This window comes from Gouania willdenowi, chromosome 21 (assembly GCF_900634775.1).
Source record: "Gouania willdenowi chromosome 21, fGouWil2.1, whole genome shotgun sequence".
Classification (NCBI taxonomy): domain Eukaryota; kingdom Metazoa; phylum Chordata; class Actinopteri; order Blenniiformes; family Gobiesocidae; genus Gouania; species Gouania willdenowi.
In genome coordinates, this window is record NC_041064.1 from 38,581,017 (window position 1) to 38,602,431 (window position 21,415).

At 37.2% G+C, this 21,415-nt stretch overlaps 2 protein-coding genes and 1 pseudogene across 2 annotated transcripts; 2 read left to right on the top strand and 1 right to left on the bottom strand.

The window, feature by feature from the left end:
* LOC114455721 (CLIP-associating protein 2-like) overlaps positions 1-3,838 on the bottom strand; it is a 9,252-nt pseudogene extending 5,414 nt beyond the window's left edge.
* Positions 3,839-4,296: 458 nt separating this feature from the next.
* LOC114455722 (sterile alpha motif domain-containing protein 9-like) lies at positions 4,297-5,195 on the top strand. Its single transcript, XM_028437101.1, is given in 4 exon segments — positions 4,297-4,377; positions 4,380-4,466; positions 4,469-4,585; positions 4,587-5,195. Coding segments are annotated over 4 exon segments (894 nt in total).
* A 117-nt stretch (positions 5,196-5,312) lies between these two features.
* On the top strand, positions 5,313-6,707 carry LOC114455723 (sterile alpha motif domain-containing protein 9-like). Its single transcript, XM_028437103.1, is given in 5 exon segments — positions 5,313-5,391; positions 5,394-5,473; positions 5,475-5,637; positions 5,640-6,441; positions 6,443-6,707. Coding segments are annotated over 5 exon segments (1,389 nt in total).
* Positions 6,708-21,415: the final 14,708 nt, after the last annotated feature.

Here is a 21,415-nt window from a genome sequence, read left to right on the forward strand (position 1 = left end):
TTATGTGTGTGTCTGTGGATCTCTCACACACGCACACGGCTATAGAATAAAATAGTGTGTGTGATTTATCTGGTTTATTCTATGGGACATGAACATGATAAATGTGTTTGGTTTTTACTCATTTTTATATTTTTTTGTATGGTGTATTTTTCTGTAATGTATGTTTTTTGGAGTCATGTGTATTTTTGGTGTAGTTTTATGCATTTCTGTTGTCATTTTGTGTATTGTTTTATATGAATATTTAGTTTTGTGTATTTTGAGTCATTTTCATATTTTGTTGTTTGGTGTATTTTTCTGTATATATGTTTTTTGGAGTCTTTTTGTGTGTTTTTGTGCATTTCTGTTGTCGTTTTGTTTGCTTTTTGTACAAATATTGTTTGTGTTTTGTTTTATTTTACTAATTTAGTATATTTTATTATAAATAAATACCGTGTGTGTGTGTGTTCCCGTGAAATGTTTGAGACGCTGATAACCAAACTCCATAGACATTGTAACGCCAATCAGAAAAACAACAAAACTGCGCAAAACAAAATGTAAAGCTCCAAACTACGTGAGTGAGTAAATTAAAGTATTATCTACAATTAGGCTCTTTTTTTTTTTTTTTTAAACAAACCATGGGGATCATTTTAAATAACCATGAAATATTAACTTTAATAACTTTTAGCAGTACAAAAATGTTTTTAATATTGACCGTCTTCTTAAAACCCAAACAAACTGCGACACAGTGACATCATGAACCTGGAAGTAGCGCGCTCAATACCGAGAGTGCCGTAATGTTGAACGTTTTGCAAAGTATTTGGAAGCCGTTGACAAAGTTTAGCTCAAACACACACCACGTCAGGGAGATATTCACTCCACAAACACACACACACAGACCTTCTTCGCTTTATAGATAGATAAAACATTTACCATGATATTCTATTTAATTAGGGGCTGGGCCTCGCCTCGAGCAACTATAATTCTCCCGTTCATATCTTTTTCTTAGATATTATTATTCATCTTCTGCCAAAACTTCGGCGTAAAACTAGTCCTAGCGCTTTGAGAAAACCCACGCAAATTGTGCATCAAAATGTGTGCATTGGTTGGGAATGGTATGCTATGACTTTTATAAGCAATCCGTGACATTTTTGCAGGATAAATCGCAAAAAAGTGCAAATTTAAGGCCCATTGAAATGAACGGGGAATGAGAATTTTCCAAGAAAATTTCATCAAAAAAATTGATGAAGAGGTTCTCTATGAGTTGTTTACATGTTCTCTGAGTCATTTCAACCTTTCAACTCTTCATCTTCACTCCTCTTCATCACCAACCCTCCTCTTGTGTGGAGTTTGCATGTTCTCTTCCATTTCTCTCATTTTACACCTACAACTTAGATCTTTAACTGATTTCCACCATTCAAACTTTGACATGTTCAGCTGTTTGTTCACTTTCAGCTCATACTGGGAATTTAACACATACCACAGTGTGAACTGGACTTATAACTGGTTTACTGGGCTAATGCTAGTCTAATATTACACTAGGCTAATGCTAATAATAACGTTAATGCTAGCCTATTGCTAATGTTAACTCTAGGCTTATGCTATTGCTAGGCTAATGCTATTGCTAGGATAATGCTAATAATAACATTTATGCTAAACTATTGTTTATGTTAACGCTAGGCCAATGATAACGTTAAACTAATATTATAGCTAGGCTAATGCTAACACTAGGTTAATGTTAAGCGAAGGCTTTATACCTGCTTTAACATCTGTATACAGGCCACTGGTGTCAATATTAATGCTAAGCTAATGCTAGTGGTAGGTTAATGCTAACGCTAGGCTAATGCAAATATTAATGCTAATGCTATACTAGGTTAATGCTAATAGTAGGTTAATGCTCACGCTATGCTAATGTTAACGCTAGGCTAATGCTACAGCAATGCCAATGCTCACGCTATGCTAATGTTAACGCTAGGCTAATGCTACAGCAATGCCAATGCTATTTTAATGTTAATGCTAGGCTAATGCTAATGCTATGCTAGGTTAATGCTAATACTCATGCTAGGTTAATGCTAATACTCATGCTAGGTTAATGCTAAGCCAATGCTAATGTTAATGCTAATGTTAGGCTAATAACAATGCTAAGGTAATGCTAATGGTAGGCTAATGTTAACATTAGACTAATATGAATGTTAATGTTAGGGTAATGCTAAAGCCATTCTAATGTTAATGCTAGGGCAATGCTAATGCTAGGTTAATGCTAATGTTAAGTTAATGCTAATGGTAGGCTGATGCTAAAGCTAGGTAAATAATAATGCTAGGCTGATGCTAATGTTAGGCTAATGCTAAGTCAATACTAATGTTAATGCTAACACTGGATTAATGTTAATGCTAGGTTAATGTCAATGCTAAGCTAATCTTAATGGTAGGCTAATGTGATTGCTAATGCTAGGTTAATGCTAATGCTAGAGTAATGCTAATGCTATTCTAATATTAATGCTAGGCTAATGCTAATGCTAGGTTAAGGATAATGCGAGGAAAATGATAACGCTAGGCTGATGCTAATGCTAATACTAGGCTAATGCTAACACTAGGCTAATACTAACACTAGGGTAATTTTATGATAGGTTAAAGCTAATGCTCGTGCTAGGTTAATGCTAAGCCAATGTTAATGCTAACACTAGGTTAATGTTAATGATAGGCTATAATCAATGCTAAGCTAATGCTAATGGTAGGCTAATGTTAACATTAGGCTAATGTGCATGTTAATGCTAGGCTAATGCTAACACTAAGTTAACGCTAACAGTAATGCTAGGCTAATGTTAACACTAAGTTAACGCTAACGCTAGCCTATTGTTAATGATAGGCTAATGCTAATGCTAATACTAGGCTAATGTTAATGCTAATCCTAGGCTAATGCTAACACTAGGTTAATACTGGTCTAATGCTAACACTTCATACATGCTTTAACATCTGCATACAAGCCACTGTTGTCAAAGTTGCGAAGAAGTCACGACACAGTCATACAGACTTACCATACTGTATGTGGTGTTTCACACACACACACACACACACACACACAGACACATTTAAACATGCATTAACATCTGCATAGAGGTAATTGGCATCAAAGTTGCGACACCGTCATACAGCTCTCTGAGTAGTTTACAATCTATGCGATGCTAGGCTAATGCTTCAGCGTCCTGGCAACCGCCCTGAGGTCCCTCCCACGATTTCCGCGGAATTGTCTAGTATTAAGCGGTATTTTAAGTCTTTTTGACTCCTTTTTCCTTTTGTAGATATTTGTTGATGTTTTAAAGCATAGCTAAATGAGTTCTTTAATAATGAGACGTGGTTTCATGAAGTGAGTCAGCAATTAAGTAGATCCTGCTGCTTAAACCTGGTCAGACAGGTTTGACCCACGGACTGTGTTATTCTGGTCACCAATATGTTTCCCTTTGATGAAACAGTCATTTCAGTTAGAACATGGCTTAATACCCATTCTTCTACACAATAGGTAGATGGTTGGGATTCCTCGTGACCTGTTGGTACAGGTCATCCAGTCAGATAGGATGAATAGAATGAAAGTTACTTATGTAGCTTGTGGTTCTATGAACCCAGGATGACCGAGCAGTCAGTCATTGGAATCTTTTGTGTTTTCATGAGTAGATTCTAAAGAGACAGCACTCGACTAAACCGGAAGTTAAAGACGTACCGGGTACTCCGGGTTACACGTGACCAGTGTGTGAAGCACCGCCTCTGGCAGCCACCCAGGATTCATAGAACCGTAGTTACATCCGTAACATTTGTTTCCAGGCAGAGTCCGGGTCAGGATCACAGACACTAGGATAGTATTCACCATGTATGAACAGGTTTTAAAACATCCGTGTTTTACCACACAGATACTGTTATATAGAGCATTGGTGCAGTGTGTCCCTTAACTTATATGTCATTTGAGTTAATAAATCAGAGTTTATTAAATGTATGGCTTTTTTCAGAGTATGGAGGAAGATCTTCCACCTGACATCAAGCTCTGGACTAAATGTGACGTCAGAAAGTGGGTTCGCAACTTGGACGGTGATGAGGAACGTGTTGCTGAGAAACTATTTGAAGAAGACGTTGATGGAAGTTCTCTTTTATCATTAAATTCACAAGACTTTAAAATTATAGGTGTTAAACTTGGACCTGCAAAACTATCATTCAAGCAAAGGAGAGTGGTTAAAAGAACATCCAAGCCAGTCTGTAAGTCTTTGCAAGCCATATCCATTTGACAGGTACCATAATGCAGACAGATATACTGAGAACAATGTTCTACAGAGCATGGAGTCAGGTCCCTCAAACATAATAGAGCCTTGCCATGAGTTCAAAGCTTTCACCAAGACAACAGATGAAACTAAAATGAAAAATTTACTGATGAAACGATACGATTTGCAGCAGCATGTATGAATAGTCGCACCAATGGTACCATACATTTTGGAATTGGAGACACAAAACAGGCTTTAAACATGGACAAGTATTGGGGGTGGATGTGGAAGACAAAGAGGATTTTGCCAATAAATTAGAAAAAGCTATTGAGGTTCATTTTGAGCATAAATATGTAAAAGATGCAAAAAAAATGCATTAGACATCCTCGGTTTGTTGGTGTACTCAGTAGGAACATGACATCGTCCACCAAATATGTGATAGAAGTAGACATTGTTCCTGATTCTTTGATCTGTAAGGAAAACTACTACCACACAAACACTCATGACATGACCACTAAAAAAGCCAAGAAAAAGATCAATGAAACAGAAAATTCCCAGCCATCCAAACAGTTCTTTGTGCGAGAAGGTGGAAGCACTGTGAACCTCCTCACACAAACCCCAGAGGACAAGAAAGAGAAGCGTTATCAAGATGTTCTTAATGGGATTTCTGAAGTGTCAGAACTCAGGAAACATGCTGAAGAAGAACACCTCAGTAGAGTTAAAAGCAGTACTCAAGGTCATCTATTGGCCAACATGATCACTGGTGGTTCGTTGTCTATGGATAAGTCACACTTTGAGCATTATGTGGTCGTCACAAACAAATCCCATCCAAGCCAGCTGGAATCCCTGGCATTTCTTGTTGACCTCAATCCAGTTGCTGTTTTAGACTTTGATCCGGAGTCAGATAGAGGTGGGCCTACAGAATCATCTGAATCAGTCAATTCTTGTCCAATGTACATTTTCCAAAAAGTATAAAAATTACTGAGAAAGTGGAAGATATGGTAAGAGGTTGAATTTAGTCGGAACACAAGCTGGGTCTTCTGCAACGGTGGTGCTGATCAGGAAACAACGTAAGAAATAGACCAGTGGTCGATGGAGAAGGTAGCTTCAGTTCGAGATGTTATTTCATTCCTATGTCGACCAGATGTTCTTCCACAAAACAGATTCCTGGTCATTTCTTACTTTTGTCGACAGTAAATGATATGATGGACCCCATTGTTGAGACGTTTTGTACTTTCTCACAGGAGCTCAGGGGGTACTCACCAAATTCTTTGCATATCTGACAATAAATCAGGATTTACTTCCTGGAAGAATCTGATTGAAGCTCGAAATAAAATTGACATCTCCCCTAGATGTATATATGAGCTCAGTTTTACAGAGGTCAATGGCACAATTCTGAACCTTTGGTCAGAAAAGCAAAGATCTCTTCGTTTTTACCCTGTGGGGGTGGAAGTACAGTTGTACTTGCAAAAAAGAAGAGCAAAGTATGAGTACTTTGGAGGGTCTTGTGCACAAATGAATGTGAAGGAGGAAATAAGGACATCATTCCTCTAGAGGAGAACTTCTATAGAGGAGGAAACGTGACATGGTGGAACTTCTACATCTCAGAACAGCCCGGATCCTCACAATTCATTAAAAGAGACATGCTTGACCACATCTTAAACCACATTGTTCCAGGTCTGTGTTCTTTGAATAAAGTGTGTGTGGTGCTCAACCTCAAACATCTCCCAGGATGTGGGGGAACAAACTTTGGCCATGCACACGTTATGGTCCTTAAAGACCAGTGTCGCTGTGCTGTGCTCAGGGAAAACCAAGCTGACCAATCAGAAATTGCAAAACAGGTAGTCAAACTCTTAACGTGTGAGAGTAAGGAGGTCCAACCAACGGTCCCAGTGTTACTGATGATCGATGACTTTGAGGATGAGGATAAAGTATCTGACCTACAGGAGCTCATTGAAACTGAATGTGAGGAAAGAGGAATCCAGTCCAGCTCTGCTCTGGTGCTTCTCCTGAACTGCAGGAGATCAGAGTCCTCTCACTCCATCCAATCATCTCCAGATACTGTGTTCATTGGAAATGATCTCTCTGCCAAAGAGCAGACAAAGTTTGAAGCAAAGCTGAGAGAAATTAAAAAAACACACAAAAATGCTGACACATTTTATGGTTTCATGATAATGAAGGAAAATTTCCAGCCAGCATATATTCAGAGTGTGGTCAAGCCACTTGAAAAGATTTGATAGAAAACAGAAAGCAGACCAACTCTTTGCTGTTTTGGTTTTGTTAAATGTTTACGGCAGGAACGCCTCCCTCTCCGTCTCCCACTGTGAAGAGTTTCTCAATATTCAATCAAAACCATTTTGTGGCAAAAACAAAATTGAAGATGAATTTGGGAAGCTTTCACCTCTGCTAGGCCGCTGCCTTGTTGTAGGAAAAGTCAAATTCAGTGCTCTCAAGTCATCCATTGGCGTATTGCAAAAGAGTGTTTGAATGAACTTTCATCCACTCACAATATGAAGAGAGCTGAAATTGTCGACATTCTACTGAACACAGACACAGTTTATGGTTGTATACAAGGCACAGACTATTTACTGCAAGAACTTCGCTACATTTTGGTGAATCGACAATTGTCCAGTAAAAGAGAGAATAAATTCTCTCCTTTCATTGAAGACATTGCACGTGAGACTCCCGGCCTTGAAGAAAGTGTACTTGAAAATGCATCAAAAAGATTTGAGAAAGATGCTGTTGTGTGTCAGTTGCTCGCCAGGTACAATTACCTGAGAAAGAAAAACTTTAGAGAGGCCAAATCCTGGGCTAAAAAAGCAAGAGATCTTCATAAAGACAGCTCGTACTTTGCAGACACATCGGCACAGGTTATTAAGCATGAGCTGAAAAATGCTCTTGGAAACATCAAAGAGGAACCTTTGGTTCCAGAAAAACTGCAGCACTGTTTTGAAACTGGCTCAAAAAGCAACAGAAGGTTTCAAAGAGACACAAAGACTAGCAAGGAAAGAGTCAGTCCAGCGACTGAAAAACAAATTCAACAACACTTTGCACAACACATCAGGTTGTCAGGGAGAGATAGAAGTTGATGTACTTGTTATTGAGATCCTTGAAAACATCCCCTGTGTTTTCAGCTCACAGAGTACGCCATGATATAATGAGCCAAGTTCTTGCTGGAAAACTTGTGCTCAGAGTTTAGAAGAAAAAGATCCACAAAAACACAGAAACAAACCTTTCTATGACATCCTCAAACAATATAAGGAATACCTGCACTGCCTCAAAGGTAGAATGAAGGAGAACTTTGACTTCCTGGACAAGATCAGTATTAATCTAAGTACCCAATTTGGACTGAAGGCTGATTATAATCAAGACTTGGAGAAACAGGCTTTTGAACTTTTTCAGGCAGTATAGAAGGATTTTCTGCAAACACCACTACGCCTGAGTTGAACCTACCTGAGTTACTCAAGGCCAGACAGTTCCTTGAAATGGAAAAAGTTGACAGCTACACTGGGATTCTGAGTTATCTCTCTGAAAGCAAAGCAGTTGGAAAACTGGAAGAGTGTGCTAGAGAATATGAGTATCTCTGTGCACGAAATCAAAACGTGAAAGACTGCATCAACTGCATCTATGTCAGTGTTGTGTTGAGTTGTACTAAAAGAGAATCAAAACACATTCCACCGTACCAGGTACTACTTCACAGGTTGCAGGACGTTTTAAGGAACCACATTTCATTGAAGGATTCCTCATCAACTTACTTCATTGCCGTTGTCCTTCTGTGGCCATGCCCTCTACATCCTACTAAGTGTGAAAGTCTGGAGAAATACATCTCACTTCTCAGGAGCTGTTACCATGACGATATGAAGGAGGTCTACTGTGGCAAGTGGCCTGTACTTCATTTCTTTTTGGGGAAAAAAACATGGTTATGATCGACTGGTACATCTGAGACAAATCAAAGAGTGTTTAAGTGTGAGCCAGAACAGTTTGTTTCGATGTGGAGAAACGGACAAATATGGAAAGATGAGGAAGTGAAGGAGCTCCTTCTCAGGGTCACTGGTGAGATACACAGAGATGTGATCCTGGCAGATGCAGGAACGTTTAAGCTTGAATTGACTCCAATGAGCCGCAGTCAGATCAATGGTTACTGGGACGGTTGTAAGATGTCCTTTTTCATTGGTTTCACCATGAAGGGTCCCACTGCACTCGATATTGTGCCTGTGCCAAAAACATTGGGGAATTACTTCTAGAAGCAGAGATAGAATGAGAAAAGATGGCTTCAAGGTATTTCCTGTAATAATAAGACCTTTTAACCAATCATGGTAGTGAGTTCGGCAGAATAATCTTTGTGTTTTAAAAACCAGTAACAGAAAATCTAAAGATCAGCCTGTGTTTATAAAGCATTTATTCAAAGGCTGCTGTGAGGTTACGTCCACAAATGTCACTGATTTATTATAACATTCTGTAATAATGTGTGTTTTTATATCATGAGACTCAAACATTACTTATCAGTTACATCTGTGGAATCTGTATTTTACTGTTTTCTTCAACAAACAAGTTACTTTTTAAATCTGCTTTAATAGGATAACAGAGCATGTATATGTGGCTCTTATCAAACAGAAAACAAGCTTTAAAAGTTATTATGTACATGTATTGATTGTTGTGATTCTTTTATAGATATTGATCAGTTGATCTTTGCTCTAACACAGAATTGTACTCATGTCTCATGTGTGGTTGATTTTAAAGCACTTTGTAATAATGCTTAATAAAGACTGTTTAAATGATATTATATACAGCTGTGCAATTTTCATTGACAAACTTTAACTATAATATTTAACATTCTTTAACAAATTCCCATTAAGTTTGAGTCCAGGTGAGGTTGAAGAAGCACAATTACTGCTGACCATATGTCATAAATAAATATATTTCTGACTAATAATATTGTAATGTGATGATGATTAAGATCAATGTGCCACTCGTAACCTCAACCATTAACTCCTCCCTCTGCTCTGGTCCAGTACCCACAACTCAATCTGCTTTATATGATCAAAAACATTCAACAGCTTAAAATCCATAAGTACATTAAAGTCGGCAACAAAAAAAAAAAAAAGGTAACATTTAGGGCTGTAACGATACACAAAAATCATGGTTCGATACGTACCTGGGTTTTTAGGTCAGGATTCGGTTCATTTTCGGTACAATATGGAAAAAATGCAAAACATAAATATGTTTGTTGTTTATTCTAAACTTTAGTAAACCAACAATACATTTAACATTTTACAGAATATAAAAAATACGATACTGTGTGCAGCCTGGTAATAATGCTATAGTCATGTTGTTATCCTGGATCAACTTATCCGTGATCCGGTAGCATTAAACTAGGATAGGGGAGAGTGGGATATGTTATGACATAAGTTACCATGGAGACTTATTCTGTGGAGCTAGCCTGCTACAGATCAGGCTAAGTTCCAGGATCTGTTTAATCTAATCCTTTATCTCAGTCATAGTCACCACAAATAGACCCACTACACATAGTTATCATATCAGAATCAACTTTATTGACCAAGAGTGTATGAATACACTTGTCTTGGTGACCTGTGCTCTCTCTGATAGTGTAACATTAAATAATAACAATCAACTAGAATAAAGAAAAATAAATAAAAAAAGAAGTATAAACATAAATATAAGAGTAGTTAGACTAATATGTGCAAACTAAATAAAAATAACAAGATAATAATAACAGTAATAATAACGAAATAAAATAAAAATGCAATAATAATAATAAGATAATAGTGCAGTAGTGCATTGATGATTTAAATGAAAATAATATGTCTATGAACATTTCGCAGTGACAGGTTGATCCAGGGTTGTTATGTTTATTTAACTAGACACGCTGTCATTATTTAAACATTTGTGATCATTAATTGCAATAATTTTACATAAATGATTTTGCTATTATTAAATAATGTAGTTTATATATATATATATATATATATAAAATACACATCCCATATAAATATAAACACACAGCAAAGAGTAACATGATGTTCCTTTATTGAATCATCAGCACTTAGTCAAAGCATAGTGTATAACAATAATACATTATCAGAGCTCTATATAATACACCATGCATGTCTACACACTGCAGGACAAATCCATCTTTAACAAATGAACAGAAATGACAGGCCTGTATACACAGTATACAACACAACACAACATAGACAATATGTAACGTAAATGTACAAAATAGATCTGAACTGAAATAATTCATATTGATCTCTGACTAAATGACCGCTGTCATCATCTGGAAACATGACGTATTGTCCCAGTCAGTGTGTTGGCACTCTGGAAGCCCCTCCCCTTCCTTATTCAGGCCATAATATGGAGGATAGCAACAATAATGTCACATGTGTCTGCGCTGACTCTCAGGTGCTGCAGACACCAGAACGTTCCTTCAGGAGGACGAAGGTCATTCTTGTCCTGGCGTGGGCTTTGTTGTAGGTTGTGGGTCTGTGATGGTGTTACACAAAAGGTCTGAAGGTAGATATGTTGTAAAATGTGATGTGAGATTGTGTATAAAAAATCTACACTTGAAATAAATTTAACGTCACAAATGATGGAAACAAATGTATAAACTGATATTTACACATAAAGTTACAGCTTGTAATCCAACATTCATTCACATGATTTTTAATTACTTGTATAAATGATGGTTTACAACCACAACTCTCTGGTTATAACGTCTCTAATCTACTGATACACTAACACTAAATACTTTTCTCCTGTGAATCTGAGCTGCTTGAGTTTTGTAACACATTTTGTGAGACGTTTGTAGCAAAACTGATTCATGCTCGTAGAAATGGCCCCTCCCCCCCATGTGTGGGATTGACCAATCAGAAGCGAGGATTGGAGACAGCAGCCAGTGATATGACTGAAACAAAGTCATTTTTATTCACTGCAAAGGCAGGATGCTGATATTTACCTCCACAGATTGTTAGAAAAAGGTTGTTAGAGTCATTTATGAACATAAATATTCATAGACAGTGATTCTCTTTGTTTATATCTAGGGTAACGCTATGTGGAGATGAGGACCTAGAGCTGACAGCTGATGCAGTCGTTAAGCGTTTAATGTATTTTACAAAATCTTTATTTTTATGAGACAGTTCACATACATGTTCATTGTTTTATTGCTTTGTCACGTTATACAGATTGTAGATCAAGTGTTTTGATATGTTTGGGGAAATTGTATCTCAGGTACATTATGTACATTTCTTCTAGTCTTAATAATAATAATAATAATCATTAGTGTACTTCTAACCAATCATAGCACTTAGGTATGATAACAGATGACAGTTCCACAGTCTGATTTAAGTCTCATCTCTATGGTAACCCTAACTGTACATACATTAAACAAGCAAACATCAAAATGTCATGTCAACTTTTATTTACTGTTAGGGTTAGATAACCCTAACCCCAACACTGTTACCTGTGCACCGGAAGTAATTTGGCTGTCTGAAAAACCCGGACGTGTCAGACTGGGAGTCTGTGGCATATAGGCTATTGACAAGTTTTCTCGTCAATGGCACTAAGTGAGTTAAAGTTGCATTTTACACTTTCTATAATGATGAATATTTTTCATTACTGTTATATGATAAATCAAAAAAAAAAATAATCTAGACATTTCGTTTTCTAAAAAGAGAGCATTATTTCAATGCCAATCCACACAAAAAAAAAAAAAATCAAAAAGTTATAATTCTGAATAAGTTGTTTTCTTGTGTATTTCTAGATTTTTTTTATTTTTTTATTATATATTATTTTTCAACAGGATAGGTAAAATTCAGGGACACATTTCACTGTAGCTACATTGGATATGACATTACATTATCATGTTTTATAAGTGTACAGGAGTGGGGGTACATGGCTTCACATTAAAGGTCTGAAGGGGTACGTAGTTTGGGAACCACTGTATATGGTTTAGATATTGATCACCTGACAATATATCCTCAAAATCCTATACTTTCAGATCACTTCTTGTTATCCTTTGAATTCAGAATATCAGCCAGCTTAAATTCTGAGAGTAGAGTACACTATAGTAGATCACTGTCTGAAAAAGCTGTAGCTAGATTTAAAGAATTAGTTCCATCATTGTTTACCTCTGATCCATATGATATCTCAACAGAGAGTAGCTATCAAAGTCTAACGTAAGAGTAAATAGATGATCTTATCAACAGTGCAATGTTGTCACTGTACACAGCTCTGGATGCTGTTCCTCCGCTTAAAAAGAAGACGATGTGTCATAAAAAGGTCACTCCCTGGTATAAATCTGAATTGCGTCTTTTAAAACAGCCATCGCGAAAATTAGAAAGGAAGTGTCTCTCCTCAAACATGGTAGAAGTTAATACTGTCTGGAGAGAAAGTTTATTAGTTTATAAAAAAAAAGCTCTCCGCAAAGCTAGAACCTCTTATTATTCAACTTTAACAGAGGAAAACAAGAACAATCTTATTTATTTTATTTATTTATTCAGTTTATTTCCGACATGGTTACATTCACTTTTTTCTTTTTTTTTTTTTTTTTTTTTTACTTTTTTTGTACATGCCGAAAAAGGAGACGAGAGAAGCAGTTTGCTTATCCGGGTCCCGTCCCCTGTTTTACCATCGCAGATTTACATGGGTTTACATGTCTCTCTGGTCAAACATTCTTGATTTCTTCTGAACCATCTGTAGTCAGTGTTGTCCTCTCTATCTTTGTTTGTGTTGGCCTTGTTCCCTGCCAGACGTTGTTAGCATTCCTCCAGTTCAAGAATAGTTCCTCTTTCGAAGGTGTTTGTAAGGTTTTTCCCTTTTCATCCACAATGTCACCTTGTTTTGTCTCTACATCAAGGTTAATCCAGCTGTTGTTAGTTCTATTGGCAGTGTTGTATTTTCCACTGTCTGATGATGGGATCAGATCCAACTTGTATAAACACATCACCACATCCCAGTTCACAAGCAAAGTAGTATTTTAATGTAATATATCTTAGTTCATAAGCGTGTTTCTAACTGCTGTTGTTAGTTTTATTGGCAATGTTGTATTTTCCACTGTTAGATTTAACTTGTATAAACACATTATTATATCTTAGTTCATAAGCAAGGTAGTAATTTCATTGTATATAAAAAAAATCGTGTTTCTAACTGCACATATGACAATAAACACTTTGAATTTAAATTTAATGTAATCCTTAATCACCCCACCACCTAGCAATTGAAATGAATAAATGACAGACCTTTTTTACTCTTGGTTTCACATTTAAATCGGTCTCCGTAAAATAATCACAGTCTGAGTTTTGTTTCCAGTGTTTATATAGATCTGGGTCCATATCCATGATTACCATCAGTAATGTTGTTGTTTAGGTGGATCCTTCGTATTTTCCCAAGTTGTCCATCGTTTTGATGAGAACTGGTTTTCCGTCCTCTTCTTCCAGGATGTAAATCCTGCAGTTTTTTGACCAAGTCTTGACAATCTTTCCTTCTTTTTTTATTTGGCGTGCTTTCCATGCAATGCTTGCATTTTGTTTCGTCAGGTTTTCATTGATGTACACCTTCGTTCCCTTGAGTTTATTTCCTTGCTTGATTATTTCTCCTTTGAATTTTATATTCGTGAAGGTTATTTTTACAGCTCTGGTATCATTTCTCTTTGGCAGGAGATGGCAAGAGTTGATGTTGTCAGGGTTCAGGACAATGTCCTTCGACTTCAGGAAGTCAATGACCTGTTGTTCAATCGATTTTGTTTCTTCGTCACTCCTGGGTTTTATCTTTAGGCCTGTGATGATGACATCTTTCTCTCTTTCCTTTTGTTCCAGCTGTTCAACCCTCGCGTTCAACAATTTTATCTCTTCAGCATTTCTTTCATTCTTTTCTTTCAGTACCTTTGTTTCGCTTTGTAGTCTTTCCAGTGAGTTTTCCAGCGTCTTTTCCAACGACTTTATCTCGGCAGATAGGTTTTGTAGACCCTCGCGTATCATCTCCTTGACCTCTTCCAAACCCGAATTGGGTTCTGAAGGGCCTCCCTGTGGTTTTTTCACCATTTTCCTTCAGTCTTGGGCCCAGTTTTTCAGGCTGTTCAGGCTGTTCAGCTGTAGCCAAGGTCGTGTTATCGGAGCGAATGAAAACACGTCTGCTCTCACCAAAGACCAGAGAATGAATCTTCAGTTTCTATTCAACACTGTAGCCACGCCCACCAAAAGCCACAGCTCTATTCCTGTCAACCTGAGCAGTGACGACTTCATCAATTTCTTTACTGATAAAATTCTAACAATTAGAAACAAAGCTAATGTCCCCCCTGCAGGAGTGAGGTCTATCTGAACTGACCTCAATAGTTAGTGCTTCTAAACCATAGGTGGGCAAACTACGACCCGCGGGTCACATCCATAAACAAAGACGCATGTTTGGGAGATAAAGCTGCAGGTAACAATGATGCTTTCACAACCACGGGAAATCACACCTGTTAACCATTGAATAAACTTCATGAGGAACATTACTCATTAACATATGACCCAGTCCATTACAATATCATAATTATGACTGCATTTATTTGACTTTGTCCTGTAATGCCTGGCGTCCCACTAGGTATGGACAGAAAATGTAAAATGAGGAAGAAAGCAGAGTTAGATTGGTCACCGCCATAACAAACCCACGAAGCAGCAGCAGCAGAGCTTACCCATGGTAGAAACAGAAAATTGGATACCTGGTCCGACAAAACAGTTCTTCCACGTCGGATAAAGTAAGATGTTTGTTGTTGTTGTTTTTTTATTGTGGAGTCTCGTGGTGTCGCGTAAATACGGTTGGCGCTGTGTCAGTTTTGCGGTTCTCCTCCTGGTGCGTCATGGAGCTAAACCGCGGCGCTGACACAGCCATACCCATCTGCAACCATGAGTGGTCCAAAGAAAAGAAGAGTCGACAGTGAGTGTTCATTAAAGAATGGACCAGTAAACTTGTTACTGTAGTCTGGTCAAAGGCTGTGTGCCTTATTTGCACAGAAATCTTAGCAGTTTTAAAGGAATACAACATCCACCGTCACTTTTCCTCCTAGCATGCTAATTATGCTAATAACCAGTCAACGCAAGAACGCACGGCTACCGCTCAGAGGTTGGCAGCTAGTTTGCAGGCTCAGCAAAACACCTTTATCCGTCAAACTGCCATCCAAGAATCAAGCACAAAGACAAGTTATTTACTGGCATTCAAATTAGTAAAAAACAGCAAACCTTTGTCTGAAGGACAGTTTCTCACAGAGTTCATGGTAGAGACAGCAGGCGACTCGCCGTGTTGGGCTAACTGAAGAAGACTTAGCTAGCAAGCTAAACCAAAAAGCAGAGTCATTTACATTATATTCCTTGGCACTGGATGAAAGTAATGACATAAAGGACACTGCTCAGCTTTTATCAGACGGATTAATGACAGTTTTGAGATAACGGAGGAGTTTTTTGACAATGGAATCCCTAAAGGGGACAACGTGGGTAGAGGACTTGTATGGCAGCGTGTCGGGGTCATCGATAGGTACAAGCTACCTTTGAGTACGCTCGCCAACGTTACCACAGATGGATCGCAGAAAAAAACGTTGGCCTGCTCAAAAGAATCCAGGACATGGTGAAAGAGGACAACCCTGAGAAAGAGGTAATTTTCCTCCACCAAGAAGTCCTGTGTGAATCCGTGTTGTAGTTTGACCACATGGTGAAACCAGTTGTAAAACTAATTCACTTTATTCAGCATCGTCAGTTTATTAAGTTTCTTGAAGAAACTGACGCTGATCACCAGGACTTACTGTATCACTCCAACGTCTGCTGGTTCAGTCTGAGGACAGTGTGTGAACTCAAACAGGAGATGATGTCATCTTTAGAGCTACGTGATGAAGCTGAGCTGAGAGACACAGACTGACTTTGTGATTTAACTGTGGACAGACTGACACACATGAATGAGCTGAACGTTAAGCTACAAGGAAAGTGTGTATGTGTATTTGTGTATATATGTGCATGTATATGTATGTATGTGTGTATGTGTATGTATGTGTGTATGTATATATGTATATATATGTCTATGTATATATGTATATATATGTTTATATGTATGTGTATGTGTGTATGTATGTATGTATATATATATGTATGTATGTATATGTGTATATATATATATATATATATATATATATATATATAAATAGAGAAAATATATATAAATAATGATAACTCCATAAAAAAAAAAAAAAATTAAAAAAAATATATGTATATATATATATAACAATAATAATAATTAAAATAAATAAATACATAAAGATAATAATAACACTAAAATAAAAACATGGATAGGTATATATAGACACGTATGTGTATGTATGTTTGTATGTATGCTACATATTGGCTTAGATTTTGGTAAACACTTTTTGGCACGTACTCTCTCACAGGACACTCTCTACCCTCATGTCAACTCACTCGTCTCGAACCCCTCACTCTTTTTTTTGTTTCACACTCACTCAACACCCACAACACCCCCCACCTCCTATACCTCCTATAATTACCCCTTGCTCCTTTTACTCTTTTGATATTGGTTGTTGTCATTGTATGTTTGTGCTTTTCACTAACCTATTCAATCCAGTCCTTTACCCCGTGGTGCTATCGCATGATAAATATGTCTCCTCTTCTTTCTTTCCTTGCATCCAAGCTTTTTACAACACAGTGCACAAATGCTCACAGATTCTCAGATATGCTTACACCTGTATGGACTAACATTCACCTCATTCTATGTATCAGTTTACAGTAACTTCTTGGAATGTGCGTGGCATTCGCTCACAGGCTAAAAAGATTAAGATATTTGACTATGTATCAAGATTAAATGCAGACATTGTCTTCTTTCAAGAAACTCACTTACTTAAATCAGAAGAAAAATCCCTGACAGATTCAAATTTTAACAAGATATATAATTCATGTTTCAATTCCAGACAAAGAGGAGTCTCGGTTCTTCTCAACAAAAGGTTACCCGTTAACATAATCAACTCCGTCATAGACCCAGAGGGTAGATATATTATTATCAAAGTAGTAATCTATAATAAATGTTTCACAATTCTTAATCTATATGCCCCCAATAATGATGACCCTGATTTTTTCCATAGAATTTTCTCAGAGCTTTCAGACCTTTCTGCAGACTCGTCTCTAATCATCGGAGGTGACTTCAATCTGGCGCTCAACACATCATTGGACAGATCTAGTAAGTGCTCAAATACAAAACCATCTGGATCTGCTAAAGTATTAATGGATTACATGGAAGACCTTGGAATAGGAGACGTATGGAGACTGAATAACCCAACTAAAAAAGAATATACCTTCTTCTCCCCTGTGCATAAATCCTTCTCCCGAATTGACTTTTTTCTTTCAAATAATTCCATCGTACATAAGATGTCCTCTAAAATACATCCTATAATTATTAGCGATCATGCCCCAATATCCCTCACCCTGCAGTGTGACTCTAATCAGAAAGTATCCTCTCTATGGCGCTTTAACACTTCATTACTTAATGACAGTAAATTTGAAAAAATGATAAGAAAAGAATGGGAGGACTTTCTATTGACAAACGACTCCCCGGAAATATCACCGTCCTTACTCTGGGAAACTGGCAAGGCTGTCATTAGAGGGAAGATTATATCATACTCTTCTTTTAAGAAAAAACAGGAACAGATGGCAGAAAAAACACTTGAAGAAAAGATCAAAAAACTTACAGAAGAATACGCAGCTAACCCTTCTGAACTTTTATGGGAAAAACTCCAAAATACAAAACTTAATCTGAATATCATCTTATCTAAAAAAACCGACTTCATTTTGCAACAATTACGATACAAAAACTTTGACTACAATAATAAATCAGGCAAATATTTAGCAAATCAGCTCAAACATAGTAAAGAAAATTCCTTTATAGCAGCAATTTCTGATAATGCAGGTCAAACTTTAAACTTACCTCAGGACATTAATAACATCTTTCATGATTATTATCAAAACTTATACTCATCAAATTTAAACCCTGACCCTGAAGATATTAAAACCTTTCTTAATAAACTAAACCTACCACAGCTCACTATAGATCAGAAAACCACCTTAGACTCACCATTAACCTTACAAGAACTATAAAATGCTTTAGATAGCATGTCAACAGGCAAAGCACCAGGTCCAGATGGGTTCCCTGCTGAATTCCTTAAACATTTCTGGTCAATGCTGGCTCCACTATTTTTCAGAGTAGTAACAGAGATCAAAAATAAAGGGCATGTAGGAGGTCACATGAATACAGCGAACATTAAATTGTTACTTAAACCAGACAAAAACCCCATGTTACCCTCAAGCTATCGTCCCATCTCACTTATTAACACAGACTTAAAAATTATTTCCAAAGCACTCACTTCCAGGTTAGAGAAAGTAGTTCAGTCAATTATACACCAAGACCAGGCAGGTTTTATTAAAAATAGACACTCCACAGACAATGTGAGAAGACTGTTTAATGTGATCAACATGGCACAGAACTCTAAAAAGAAAACAATAATCTTGTCACTCGATGCAGAAAAAGCATTCAATAGAGTCAACTGGTTGTTCCTCCTTGCTGTCCTTGGCAAATTTGGCTTTGGAGAATCATTCATACAATGGATCTCCACCCTGTACAATAAACCTAAGGCCTCAGTAACCACAAACAAAATAACATCCCAAAGCTTCACACTGCAGAGGGGAACCAGACAATGTTGCCCACTCTCACCTTTGCTTTTTGCAATATTTGTTGAACCTCTCGCAGCAGCTGTTCATCAGAACTCTGTTATTAAAGGAATCCACTCATCCATCTCAGAACACAAAATTAATCTCTACGCGGATGACATTTTACTCTATTTGGAAGAACCGCAATCCTCTTTAGAGGAAGTATTTAATCTAATAAACAGCTTCTCTAAATTATCAGACTATTCCATTAACTGGACAAAATCATCAATCCTCCCTTTGACAAAAAATTCATGGAATCCTGCAAACCAAAATCCACAACACCCCTCCACCACAAATACAATTAAATATCTAGGCTTAAATATATCACCAAACTTAAATGAATTAATTAAACTAAATCATGATCCGATGTTGGACAAAGTCACAGAAGATCTGCGGAGATGGAACAATCTCCCCATCTCACTACTTGGCAGAATAGCCTCAGTTAAAATGAAAATCTTACCTAAAATAAACTACTTGTTCTCAATGATACCACTAAAACCACCAAAACAATGGTTTCAAAGATTAGATTCTACAACTACAAAATTCTATACTAGAAATAAAAAACCTAAAATAAGCCTTTCAACCCTTCAAAAAAACAAAGACGAGGGTGGTTTAGAAGCCCCTAATTTCATGCATTATTACTTAGCAAACCAAATATTATATTTAACAGAATGGCTAAATCCAAAAGAATACTACAACACCTGGCTAGAAATAGAACAGTTAGACTGCAAACACATTAAACTCTCTGATCTCCCTTTTATCACTGCGACCCTCAAACATCACAACTGCTTTAAAAACCCACTAATTGCCTCCACACTGACTGCATGGTGGAAAGCCCTGGACATCACAAATGGCCAATTAAAAACTAGTATACTCTCTCCAATCTGGCACAACCCCGACTTTAAAAATAAAAAAACACCACTCTATCTGAAGACATGGGAAGAGAGTGGAATCACTCATCTCCAAGACCTTTTTGAAAATGACAAGATCAGGTCATATAACAATCTAACCCAAGCATTCGATATAAATAAAAGTAACTTTCTACAGTACTTACAAGTAACAGAGACAATAAAGAAAACCACTCCACTAGACTTAACTACGTTACAACCTCCAGAACTGGCTATATATATGAAAAAAATCTCAACAAAATCAAAAAAACTCTCAAAAATATACAGAGCGCTTTCGAACACTAACTGTAATTACTTACCAATCGCGAAGTGGGAGGCCGAACTCTCAATCACCCCGAGCACTGATTTCTGGGCAGAAATTTGTTGTAATACTTTTAAGATGACAAAAAACACAAACCTTCAGCTAATTCAATACAAGGTCCTCCACAGATCCCACATTACCCAACAGAAAATGTATAAAATGGGCTTCTCAGCAACAGACATCTGCTCTCAGTGCACCCAGAATACAGCGGATTCCTATTTACATGCCTTATGGCTTTGCTCCCCAGTTCAACACTTTTGGATTCTAATCACTGAAAAACTGTCCTCCATTTTGGACTACAGGATTCCTTTATCTCCAAATCTTTGTTTGATTGGAGACCTGACAATGCTTCAACCTCCAGCAAACCAATCACAATCAATCCTTGCGGCACTAGCCATAGCAAAAAAAACAATATTACTAAATTGGAAAGACAAAAAATCCTTAAACATAAACCAATGGCAAAATCTCCTCACAGAATTTATTTCCATGGAAAAGATGTCTGCTCTCAGAAAACAAAAAAAAATAACGTGCTTTGAGGAGCGTTGGACTCCTTTTTTAATTGCATTAAATCTAAATTTTTAAAAGCAAAAGAGAAAAAAAAAAAAAAAAAAAAAAAAAAAAAGCTACAAGGAAAGACTCGTTTGTGGAGGAAATGTACACAAACGTCCCCACCCTGGCTACGTTGAAAGATGACCCTCGACATGTGAAAAAATACAGGAAATCACTGAATGACCTGCATAATGAATTCTGTCGTTGGTTCTATGATTTTCAGCTGGTGTCATGTCCCTTCACACAAAACCTGAAACGGATCCACTGTTTCAGTTGGAACTGATTGATCTCCACCGTCTTAAAGGAGAAGCTGAACTGTCTTAAGAGTCTTTTAGTGTAACGAACACCAACAAAGCAGAAACACATCCCAGTTGACAACAAAACTAACACCAGACTTTAACACTAGAAGTCCCACAGAGGTGTCAAATGAACTTTTTACCTATAAAACCCAGAGAGGTGTCATTTGACCCAAAGGATCTGAGCTAACGTCTGTCCTCAGCTGCTTTTGTTATGTCAATGAGGCAGTAAGTGTCACACCACAGGAGGGGCCCTGCATCCTGGGTTCAGGAAGAATTTCAGTTAATATATAGTTATATACAGTTGCATTGATATTTTAACTCTTTTTGTTTTTTTTTTACATGTGTTAATGGACGATGTAAGAAATATATATTTAAAATTCTCATAAGG